This window comes from Mustelus asterias, chromosome 6, assembly GCF_964213995.1.
Source record: "Mustelus asterias chromosome 6, sMusAst1.hap1.1, whole genome shotgun sequence".
In the NCBI taxonomy this organism is placed as follows: domain Eukaryota; kingdom Metazoa; phylum Chordata; class Chondrichthyes; order Carcharhiniformes; family Triakidae; genus Mustelus; species Mustelus asterias.
This window is the reverse complement of record NC_135806.1, coordinates 37,387,819-37,400,631: the sequence shown is the minus strand read 5'-3', so window position 1 is coordinate 37,400,631 and position 12,813 is coordinate 37,387,819. Positions and strand designations below refer to the sequence as shown.

Sequence of the window (12,813 nt, the reverse complement as noted above, 5' to 3'; positions counted from 1 at the left end):
CGTTAAATTCCATTTGCCATTTTTCAGCCCATTTTTCTAGTTGGTCCAAATCCCTCTGCAAGCTTTGAAAACCTTCCTCACTGTCCACTACACCTCCAATCTTTGTATCATCAGCAAACTTGCTGATCCAATTTACCACATTATCATCCAGATCATTGATATAGATGACAAACAACAATGGACCCAACACCGATCCCTGCGGCACACCACTAGTCACAGGCCTCCACTCAGAGAAGCAATCCTCCACAACCACTCTCTAGCTTCTTCCATCGAGCCAGTGTCTTATCCAATTTACTACCTCCCCATGTATACCTAGCGACTGAACCTTCCTAACTAACCTCCCATGAGGGACCTTGTCAAAGGTCTTGCTGAAATCCAAGTAGACAACATCCACCGCCTTCCTTTCATCCACCGCCTTCCCTTCATCCACTTTCCTGGTAACCTCCTCGAAAAACTCCAATAGATTGGTCAAACATGACCTACCACGCACAAAGCCATGTTGACTCTCCCTAATAAGTCCCAGTCTATCTAAATATTTGTAGATCCTATCCCTTATCACACCTTCCAATAACTTGCCCACCACCGACGTCAAACTTACTGGCCGATAATTTCCCGGATTTCTTTTGGAACCTTTTTTAAACAATGGAACAACATGAGCCACCCTCCAATTGACTGCTGATAACTGGGTGCACATGGTTGCCATTTTGCAAAAATGATGAATGGTCAGGTGAGCTATTGTGATGATTTCAGATTATGGAAGAATGCTGGCCAGGACACTAGGAGAGAATTTGCTATTCTTCTTCCAAAATGTTCACTTAACCCCAGGGACATGCAGGTGGTAAATCTAGTAGCTGCATTCCTTCAGTGCAACATTTCCTGATTACAATACAGATGTAATACTGTAGCATAGTGGAAGTAATCCAGGAGCCTATACTCTTAGACAGGAGTTCAATTCCCACTACAGAAGTTTGGGAATTTAAGTTGTGTTAACTAAAACTTGGAATAAAAAGCTTGCATCAGAATTGGTAACTATGGCGCTACTGAACTGCGCAAAAACCCAACTGGTTCATTGATGTGCTTTAGGGAGCTCAGATGGTCCTAGACCCACATCAGTGTGGTGAATTTTCAAACTCCCCACCACCCCCCCCCCCCCCCCCCCAAAAAAATGGTTGAGCAAGCTACTTAGTTACATTAAGATAAAACCACCAGCACTGATGGAGTGCCTTTACCACATGGACCACAGCGGTTCAAGAACGTAACTCCCCCTCCACCCCCAAATCATCTCAGGGATAATTAGAAAAAGGCAATAAATGCCAACCTTGCCAGCAATGCCCATATCCTGTAAATGGTACATTTTTTTAAAAATGCAGGAAATATCCAATTATGCTAGCTTAAGTAATACTTACAAAGAGCAATCTTAGGAGGGAAACCTGTTGGAAGCAAACTCTAACTGAGCCTGATACAAGGAAGGCAGAGAAAATGACTGCATAGTTCAGGAGACAGTAGGCTTAAATATGAGCTTTTTTAATAGCATAATTAAATCAAATACTCACCTATTGTAGATATCATCATCTTCCCCTCCCCAACCCCAGTAATCATTCGGGAATCCATTGATTTTTTCATGTTGTTCTCTACTCAAGGCTGATATTCCTCCAAAGTACTGGTTGTATGGTAATCTGAAAGAAAGAATTTTATAATTCTTTCCCAATTTATCTCGAAGCACTTTCAAAAATGTCAGTAAGATCTCGAATCTATAAAACCTCAAACTAATTTAATCTGAATCCACTCTTCCAAGTGCACTCTTATTTATCTACATGTGTTGCATTACAGAAATGTGACATCTTACTGAGCTTCCAACCCTCCATTCCCCCCAACATTCTACACAGCTTTGTCACAAAGAACCCTCAAAAGCAGTGCCCAAGACAAATGACTTCCATGTAGCAGTTGTTAAGTACCGAAATGAGCCATCATGATGAAACTGCGATTCAATTTGAAGTGTAGAAACAGAATTTGATGGTTCCATTAAAGTTGCAAGATCTCTTTGCTGCTCTTATTGTGCCAGGCCTCATGTTCCTAGAAACCCTACAGTGCAGAAAGAGGCTATTTGGCCCATCGAGTCTGCACCGACCACAATCCCACCCAGGCCCCACCCCCATATCCCCACATATTTACCCGCTAATCCCTCTAACCTATACATCTCAGGACACTAAGGGGCAATTTTTTTTTTTAAGCATGGCCAATCAACCTAACCCGCACATCTTTGGACAGTGGGAGGAAAACGGAGCACCCGGAGGAAACCCACGCAGACACGAGGAGAATGTGCAAACTCCACACAGACAGTGACCTGAACCGGGAATGGAACCCAGGTCCTTGGAGCTGTGAAGCAGCAGTGCTAACCACTGTGCTAGCGTGCCACCCATGTATCCTATGTATTCCTAATTTGTATAAATGATTTAGATAATTACAGGTTGGTTAATTATTTGTGGCAAGAAAATTTAACACCTTTAATTTCATATGAAATTACCATATACCATATACAGGTAGAGTAAACAGCAGCCTCAGACGTGCCACATTTTAGACCATGACATTTTTTGGGTGAGACCACTCAGAGCGCAGGAAAAGGCATAGTGATGAAGCTGATAGCCAGTTGATATGCCATCCACACCATGATGATTACCTGAATGGAACAATATCCAGGGGTATGTGGAAAGGCTGGAGAATGGCACTAACACAGTAAGAAGTTTAACAACACCAGGTTAAAGTCCAACAGGTTTATTTGATAGCAAAAGCCACACAAGCTTTCGGAGCCTTAAGCTCCTTCTTCAGGTGAGTGAGAATTCTGTTCACAAACAGGGCATATAAAGACACAAACTCAATTTACAGAATAATGGTTGGAATGAGAATACTTACAGCTAATCAAATCTTAAAGGTAGAAACAATGTGAGTGGAGAGAGCACTAAGACAGGTTAAAGAGATGTGTATTGTCTCCAGACAGGACAGCCAGTGAGACTCTGCAAGTCCAGGCAAGCTGTGGGGATTACAGATAGTGTGACATTGTCGATTGTCGAGCGGTGTTCATTCATCCGTTGTCGCAGCGTCTGCATGGTTTCCCCAATGTACCATGCCTCGGGACATCCTTTCCTGCAGCGTATCAGGTAGACAACGTTGGCCGAGTTCTTCAGCTGTACCGTGTCCACGACACCACACAACCCTGCCACAGCAACCTCTGCAAGACATGCCGGATCATCAACACAGATGCCATCATCTCACGTGAGAACATCATCCACCAGGTACATGGTACATACTCTTGCAACTCGGCCAACGTTGTCTACCGGATACGCTGCAGGAAAGGATGTCCCGAGGCATGGTACATTGGGGAAACCATACAGACGCTGCGACAACGGATGAATGAACACCGCTCGACAATCGACAATGTCACACTATCTGTAATCCCCACAGCTTGCCTGGACTTGCAGAGTCTCACTGGCTGTCCTGCCTGGAGACAATACACATCTCTTTAACCTGTCTTAATGCTCTCTCCACTCACATTGTTTGTACCATTAAGACTTGATTAGCTGTAAGTATTCGCATTCCAACCATTATTCTGTAAATTGAGTTCGTGTCTTTATATGCCCTGTTTGTGAACAGAATTCCCACTCACCTGAAGGAGCTTAAGGCTCCGAAAGCTTGTGTGGCTTTTACTACCAAATAAACCCGTTGGACTTTAACCTGGTGTTGTTAAACGTCTTACTGTGTTTACCCCAGTCCAACGCCGGCATCTCCACAGAATGGCACTAAGCCATAGTGCTCGTTTGGAGAGCTGATGCAGACACGACAGGCCAAATGGCCTCCTGCACTGTAACAATTCTGTGATTCCTAATAGTAATAATAAAAATTCATACATGCAGCTTTAAAAAATTACCACATTTTCAGCCATCACCTGTTGTTTGCTAGCCAGATTTGAGACACTACCTGTATCTAAAGAAAGAGCCAGCATAAATTTTGAAAGGCATGATTGTGCTCAATAAACCTCTCAGAATCCTTGAAATAGATGGAGGAAATGCACAGGCTGCACATGGTCTACATGGATTTTAGGATGTACTTTCAGACAGCCGTTTCACTTCACATGCCTGAGGGCAGTGTACCAGACAAGTCCATCAGGGAATTCCTCATACTTAGCCCCAACCTTTGAGTTTCAATGGGTTTTTCTTAACCATTCCATGGAAAACTGGGTTCAGCAGTGAAGCAGATCTCAGTACCCTTTAATCCATGTCGGACGATACAAGCAGCTGCACTTCTGAAGTATTAGATGCTCTCGTAACTTCACTGATGCAGTTGTTGTTTAGGAGACTGAACCAGAAGGACAAAGTCACCTTGTGACCAAAACTGTTACATAACGACAACATCCAATTCCTTGCTCAACACCTCCTTCCTCTCTGCATCATATGAATCTCTCAGATCTTTAAGCAAAGCAAATGATGTATGATTCCTATCCACATGCTATTTGCAATGGGAGTAGAGAATTACCTCCATGCTAAACTGAGATATGCTGGTTGGAGTAAAGTTTAGAAAAGATTCTATAATATAAAAACATTCAACAAAGGAGAATGCTTGAGCTAATTAGAAATCTCAAATCTGTAGAGGAAGGACCTCCCAGCTTTTGGGTCGATTGATGAGAAAGCACTTTTTTTGCAATCTATCCATTTAAAAATAAAATTGCACATTCTCAGTCTTACCTGAAACCAAATTTATCCATTGACACAGCCAGGTGCCTTGGTTGGCTGTAACATTTGTAGATATTTCGATCATCCATAGGAATCAAATCAACATCACTGAACACAAAGCAGTTGTAGTCATATTCTTTCAAAGCTTCCGTAAAACCTACGTTGAGAAGTTTGGCACGATTAAAAGTATCTTCTCCATGCTGAAAAAAATTAAAATGGAGAAGTAGAACACTAAACACTAAATACATCAGAAAATTCTCACACACAAGCCTACTTAGGTCCTTGAAGCACCAGTAATTTTGGCACAATGAAATAAATCAAGATCGATTTTTAAACCACACATCTGGAGTTCAGGGAGCCAATGTCGAAAAGTGACTTCCTACAACTTCTAAAATCGACAGAGGAACTGCTGCCCGATTTTACAATGACTCAAATGAAGTTGGCACGGATTGTCATTTCTACATCAAAACATGACAGCTTTTAAGGATGGTGCAACTGGAGTTCAATCCTAAAGTTTTTGGAGGCTCCTTCTCTGGTTAGTTTGGCAGCTCACCATCACCTTTTCAAGGGCAATGAGGAATGGGCAGTCAACTTTGCCAACAATATTAACCTAATGAAAGAACTGCCCAACACCACTCAAGACTGGATATGACAAGACTGTGAAGCTTGGATCTCATCGATTGGTTGTCGGATTAGCTGCTTCTACTGTTTAGCATTCATGTAGCCCTGTGTTGTAGGTTTAACAGGTTAGCACCTCATTTTTAGGTAAGCCTAGTGGCACAGACACCATAAACATCCACAACCCTGTAGATAGAGAATTCCAAAGATTGCCAACCATCTGACTAAATAAATTTATATTTCTTGGGCCTAAACGACTGGGCCCTTATCCAAAGATTATGGCCCCTGGCTTGAGAGTCACCATGGGAAACAGCCTCTCAGTATCTACTCCATTAAGCCTTTTAAAAATTTAAAATGTTTTAATGTAACTGCCTCTCATTCTTCTATAATCCAAATAATATAGGCCAATTCTATTCAATCTTTCCTCATCAGACAACCCACAATCCAGAATTCAATCCAGGACATTCATCGCACCCTCTCTAAAGCAAGTATGTCCTTAGAATCATTGAATTCCTACAGTATGGGAGGAGGCCATTCGGCCCATCGAGTCTGTACCAATCACAATCCCACCCAGGCCCTATTCCCGTAACCCCACACATTTACCCTGCGAATCCCCCTGACATTAGGGTCAATTTAGCATGGCCAATCAACCTAATCCGCACATCTTTGGACTATGGGAGGAAATTGGAGCACCCGGAGGCAACCCATGCAGACACAGGGAGAAAGTACAAACTCCACACAGACAGTGACCAAAGCCAGAATTGAATCTGGGTTCCTGGCGCCGTGAAACAGCAATGCTAACCACTGTGTCGCTCCTCCCTTAGATCAAAAAGCAAAATTGTATAAGATTACAACTAAACCCCTACTTTTGCTCTCCAATATCCTTGTACTCAGCAGTGAATTATTTTTGAAGGTTGTTTGCGATTTTCGAGGGTTTAGAGGGACTACTTTTTGGTTTTCCGAGGCTCGTTTTCCATTTTTATTAACTCCTTCATTGGTAGAAATAGTCATAGTAACATTATCTTCTATATTGGTGTTGAATTGTTTTTAACATTTTCTTCTTCAGACAGATAGGGCAGGGCAAATACCAAAGACTGTATATAAACAAGGAAACAAGTAAATAGAAATAAATATAAATTTAAAAAAGTGAATAAATATATTATATACATTTGGAATCTGCAAATGTTTGTCAATTCATATCATACTCTTATTTCCAAAATGAAAATCTTTACCCATTTGCATGTACTTGCCAATGCACACAAGTCAAATTTGCCTCCACCTTCTATGTTGATGTTGAGTGGAGGGGATAAGCAAACATTGCGAGACCTTATAACACAGTAAGAAGTCTCACAACACCAGGTTAAAGTCCAACAGGTTTATTTGGTATCACAAGCCACTAGCTTTCGGAGCGCTGTTCCTTCATCAGGTGAGTGACATTTCAGTTCACAAACAGGGCATATAAAGACACAAACTCAATTTACAAAATAATGGTTGGAATGCGAGTTTTTACAGGTAATCAAGTCTAAAAGGTACAGACAGAGTGGAGAGAGGGTTAAGCACAGGTTAAAGAGATGTGTATTGTCTCCAGCCAGGACAGTTAGTGAGATTTTGCAAGCCCAGGCAAGTTGTGGGGGTTACAGATAGTGTGACATGAACCCAAGATCCTGGTTGAGGCCGTCCTCATGTGTGCGGAACTTGACTATCAGTCTCTGCTCAGCGACTCTGCGTTGTCGTATGTCGAGAAGGCCGCCTTGGAGAACACTTACCCGAAGATCAGAGGCCGAATGCCTGTGCCCGCTGAAGTGTTCCCCAACAGGAAGAGAACACCCTTGCCTGGTGATTGTCGAGCGGTGTTCATTCATCTGTTGTCGTAGTGTCTGCATGGTCTCCCCAATGTACCATGCCTCGGGACATCCCTTCCTGCAGCGTATCAGGTCGACAACGTTGGCCAAATTGCAAGTGTATGTACCGTGTACCTGGTGGATGGTGTTCTCACGTGAGATGATGGCATCCGTGTTGATGATCCGGCATGTCTTGCAGAGGTTGCTCTGGCAGGGATGTGTGGTGTCGTGGTCACTGTTCTCCTGAAGGCTGGGTAGTTTGCTGCGGATAATGGTCTGTTTGATGTTGTGCGGTTGTTTGAAGGCAAGAAGTGGGGCTGTGGGGATGGCCTTGGCGAGATGATCGCCTTCATCAATGATATGTTGAAGGCTCCAGAGATGATGTTGTAGCTTCTCTGCTCCGGGGAAGTACTGGACGACAAAGGGTACTCTGTCCGCCGTGCCCTGTGTTTGTCTTTTTGCTGTGGCGCATCGGAACTGCTGATCGATGAGTCGAGCGCCATATCCTGTTCTTATGAGGGCATCTTTCAGCGTCTGGAGGTGTCTGTTGCGATCCTCCTCATCTGAGCAGATCCTGTGTATACGGAGGGCTTGTCCGTAGGGGATGGCTTCTTTAACGTATTTAGGGTGGAAGCTGGAGAAGTGGAGCATCATGACGTTATCCGTGGGCTTGCGGTATGGTGAAGTGTTGACGTGACCGTCCTTGATGGAGATGCGTGTGTCTTGTGATCTGCTCAGAGGAGGATCATCACAACAGACACCTCCAGACGCTGAAAGATGCCCTCATAAGAACAGGATATGGCGCTCGACTCATTGATCGACAGTTCCGACGCACCACAGCGAAAAACCGCACTGACCTCCTCAGAAGACAAACACGGGACACAGCGGACAGAGTACCCTTCGTCGTCCAGTACTCCCCCGGAGTGGAGAAGCTACGGCATCTCCTCCGGAGCCTTCAACATGTCATTGATGAAGATGAACATCTCACCAAGGCCATCCCCACACCCCCACTGCTTGCCTTCAAACAACCACACAATCTCAAACAGACCATTATCCGCAGCAAACTACCCAGCCTTCAGGAGAACAGTGACCACGACACCACACACCCGTCACAGCAGCCTCTACAAGACATGCCGGATCATCAACACGGATGCCATCATCTCACTTGAGAACACCATCCACCAGGTACATGGTACATACACTTGCAACTCAGCCAACGTTGTCTACCTGATACGCTGCAGGAAAGGATATCCCGAGGCATGGTACATTGGGGAGACCATGCAGACGCTACGACAACGGATGAATGAACACCGCTCGACAATCACCAGGCAAGGGTGTTCTCTTCCTGTTGGGGAACACTTCAGCGGTCACCGGCATTTGGCCTCTGATCTTCGGGTAAGCGTTCTCCAAGGCGGCCTTCACGACACACGACGACGCAGAGTTGCTGAGCAGAGACTGATAGCCAAGTTCCGCACACATGAGGACGTCCTCAACCAGAATCTTGGGTTCATGTCACACTATCTGTAACCCCCCACGACTTGCCTGGGCTTGCAAAATCTCACTAACTGTCCTGGCTGGAGACAATACACATCTCTTTAACCTGTGCTTAACCCTCTCTCCACTCATTGTCTGTACCTTTTAGACTTGATTACCTGTAAAGACTCGCATTCCAACCATTATTTTGTAAATTGAGTTTGTGTCTTTATATGCCCTGTTTGTGAACTGAAATGCCACTCACCTGATGAAGGAACAGCGCTCCGAAAGCTAGTGGCTTGTGCTACCAAATAAACCTGTTGGACTTTAACCTGGTGTTGTGAGACTTCTTACTGTGTTTACCCCAATCCAACGCCAGCATCTCCACATCAGACCATGGCAGATAAGGCAAAGGAGGATCCAAAGAGCTTCTACAAATACATAAAGGGCAAAAGAGTAACAAGGGAGAGAGTAGGGCCTCTTAAGGACCAACAAGGTCATCTATGTGCGGACCCACAAGAGATGGGTGAGATCCTAAATTAATATTTCTCATCAGTATTTACTGTTGAGAAAAGCATTCATGTTAGGGAACTTGGGGAAATAAATAGTGATGTCTTGAGGAGTGTACATATTACAGAGGTGGTGGTGTTGGAACTCTTAAAGCACATCAAGGTAGATAAATCCCCAGGACCTGATGTAGTATATCCCAGGGCGTTGTAGGAGGCTAGGGAGGAAATTGCGGGTCTCCTAGCCCAGATATTTGAATCATCGATAGTCACGGGTGAGGTGCCTGAAGATTGGAGAGTGGCAAATGTTGTGCCTTTGTTTAAAAAGGGCTGCAGGGAAAAGCCTGGGAACTACAGGCCAGTGAGCCTCACATCTGTGGTGGGTAAATTGTTGGAAAGTATTTTGAGAGACAGGATCTACAGTCATTTAGAGATGCAAGGACTGATTGGGGACAGTCAGCATGGCTTTGAGTGGAAAATCATGTCTCACCAATTTAATTGAGTTTTTTGAACGGGTAACCAACAAGGTAGATGAGGGCAGTGCAGTTGATGTTGTCTACATGGACTTTAGCAAGGCCTTTGACAAGGTACCGCATGGTATGTTGTTGTGTAAAGTTAAATCTCACAGGATCCAGGGTGAGGTATCTCAATGGATACAAAATTGGCTTCTTGACAGAAGCCAGAGAGTGGTTGTAGAGAGTTGTTTTTCAAACTGGAGGCCTGTGACCAGCAGAGTGCCTCAGGGACCAGTGCTGGGTGCACTGTTATTTGTCATTTATATTAATGATTTGGATGAGGATATAGGGGGCATGGTTAGTAAGTTTGCAGATGACACCAAGATTGGTGGCATAGTGGACAGTGAAGAAAGTTATCTCCAATTGCAACGGGATCTTGCTCAATTGGGCCAGTGGGCTGACGAATGGCAGATGGAGTTTAATTTAGATAAATGCGAGGTGGTGCATTTTGGTAGATTGAACCAGGGCAGGAATTACTCAGTTAATGGTAGGGCGTTGGGGAGAGTTACAGAACAAAGAGATCGAGGGGTACATGTTCATAACTCCTTGAAAGTGGAGTCACAGGTGGACAGAGTGGTGAAGAAGGCATTCGGTATGCTTGGTTTCATCGGTCAGAACATTGAATATAGGAGTTGAGACGTCTTGTTGAAGTTGTACAAGACATTGGTAAGGCCACACTTGGAATACTGTGTGCAATTCTGGTCACCCTATTATAGAAAGGATATTATGAAACTTGAAAGAGTGCAGAAAAGATTTACTAGGATGCTACCGGGACTTGATGGATTGAGTTATAAGGAGAGGCTGAATAGGCTGGGACATTTTTCTCTGGAGCGTAGGAGGCGGAGGGGTGACCTTATAGAGGTCTATAAAATAATGAGGGGCATCGACAAGGTAGATAGTCAATATCTTTTCCCAAAGGTAGGGGAGTCTAAAACTAGACAGCACAGGTTTAAGGTGAGAGGGGAGAGATACAGAAGTGTCCAGAGGGGTAATCTTTTCACAGAGAGTGGTGAGTGTCTGGAACAAGCTGCCAGAGGTAGTAGTAGAGGCGGGTACAATTTTATCTTTTAAAAAGCATTTAGATAGTTACATGGGTACGATGGGGATAGAGGGATATGGGCCAAATGCGGGCAATTGGGATTAGCTTAGGGGTTTTAAACAAAAAAGGGCGGCATGGACAAGTTGGGCCGAAGGGCCTGTTTCCATGCTGTAAATCTCTATGACTATGACCTTATAACAACACTGGAAACAATAAACAAGACCTTTTAATATGGTTTATGTTTAGAAAATGTCAGCCTTAAATCACAAATGAAAAAAACTAAGTCAGTCAAGATGTGGGGGGGGCTTTTTGTTAATTTTCTGCAAAAAAACCTCCTCATCCTGAAAACCTAAGTTCAGGGTGGAAGGGGGGGGGTGAGGGATTTAAATCAACTTTGGACTGAGGCAAAAATAAAGTCACCGATATTTTTTAATATATGCATATAAAATGAAAGTGTAAAGGAGAAAGGAGGTTTGAGAGATGGGATTGATGTTTAGACGGGAAACATTAAGAATGGTGACAGCAGCCACCAGGAAGGGGTGGAGGTTTTCACCTCAGTGATTTAACAGCTTGGTGGACAAAGTGACCTGACTGCTGATGAGAGACAAAAACAACCTAACTCACATCCGTCCCCACATCCTCTAATGGGACTACAATAAATGTTTCTGCTGATTTATATAGATTCCAAGTGCGTATATATAATATTACATTTATTTATTTTCATTTATTCATAAATCAACTTTCATTCGTATACATTTGCATTTACTTACTTATATTTATATAGATTTTGGTATTTGTGCCACTCTATCGAACTAAAGATGGAAATGTTAAAAACAAATCAACACAAAAAGAGAAGATATGTTACTATCTTATTCCTGGTCGTGTTTCAGTCGAACTTGCGGTTTTATTTTTGATGCAGATATGTTGCTTCACCAACATCCCCCACTTCTCTGTGCTGCAGGTGTGCCCCGACGAGTGAGGCGAAGGAGACGGGGCACCATTGCTGCTCTGGTGCACAGGCTCATGTATCACCGCTCACTGTTACATTCGTCACTTTTTGGAGGTCCTGGTACATGAATTAAAGATTAATATGCAGCAATTAGAAAAGTAAATGGTCTTGTTTGCAAGTAGGATTCAAAATATACAGGGATGATGGGTGAATTCACCATCAATGCCTCCAAAAAGCCCAGGAAAATTCAATCAATTCTACAATCAGTGAGAGAAATGCAAGTGACAGGATCTGTGAGGAACAGCTCTTCCAATCACAAGCTTTTTCTCTCCTGCCCACTCAGCAGCAAGCACAGGGGAGATGCATTGTCAAATATTGAAGAATCTGCCTTTGCCAGGGTTTCCCATCCAGCTATGGTGACAACCATAGAGTTGAGCCATAAGGAGCAAAAAACTGTCAGGTCTGATTATCAGTCTGTGCTGAGATAGATGATCTGAACAAAAGCAATTGCTTCATCTAACTCACTCTCCATTGGGAAATTATTTGCAGAACATCCAGCAGTCTGACCTCCATCTCCTCCATACCAAGCCTAAAAACGAGGCTTAGTGGCAAGAGTACTACAAATTTACATCCCTCAGTTCAGAATTGCTTTCTCACTCCTGATCATACAGCTATCTCTATTGGATCCTGGACATAATGAGGACAGGACTGGACTCTACTGCCTCTCTGCAGATGAGCTTGGGCTATCAAAGGTCACATTAGAAAAACAGCCCTATGGAACCACACCACTATGATGTGGAGTCAACATCTTTAAAAGCAAGGGGAAGACAAAATCAAAGTTGCCCTCTCCTGAAAGCACAGACATGCTGGGCAACATACTACAGCCATGAGCAACTCATCTAAAAGGCCACCTGAATGGGAGTCTTGTCAGCAAATCTAAAGTTAACAATGCTTCCATTCTCATCCAGCAGCCACATGTTTACATCAGTCTGTCAGCTGCTGGTTCGTGTTTCTTCTCAACTTCAACACATCAACAACGCCCCAGTTCAGATCAGATAATTTAACAGAGACCAGGAATTTAACCCTCCATGTAACACAGTCACTGAAAACGCCATGGAGGCAGAACAATCGTCCGTGCAGAGAATGTG

At 43.7% G+C, this 12,813-nt stretch overlaps 1 protein-coding gene across 1 annotated transcript in view; it reads right to left on the bottom strand.

Annotated features, from left to right (window-relative positions):
• The window catches only part of b4galt1l (DP-Gal:betaGlcNAc beta 1,4- galactosyltransferase, polypeptide 1, like), a 68,463-nt gene that overhangs the window by 22,447 nt on the left and 33,203 nt on the right, over positions 1 to 12,813 (bottom strand). The window contains exons 3-4 of the mRNA XM_078214169.1: positions 4,737 to 4,924; positions 1,554 to 1,676 (exon numbers count right to left, since the gene is read on the bottom strand). Coding sequence (XP_078070295.1) covers positions 1,554 to 1,676; positions 4,737 to 4,924 — 311 coding nt within the window. The remainder of the gene's footprint in view (positions 1 to 1,553; positions 1,677 to 4,736; positions 4,925 to 12,813) is intronic.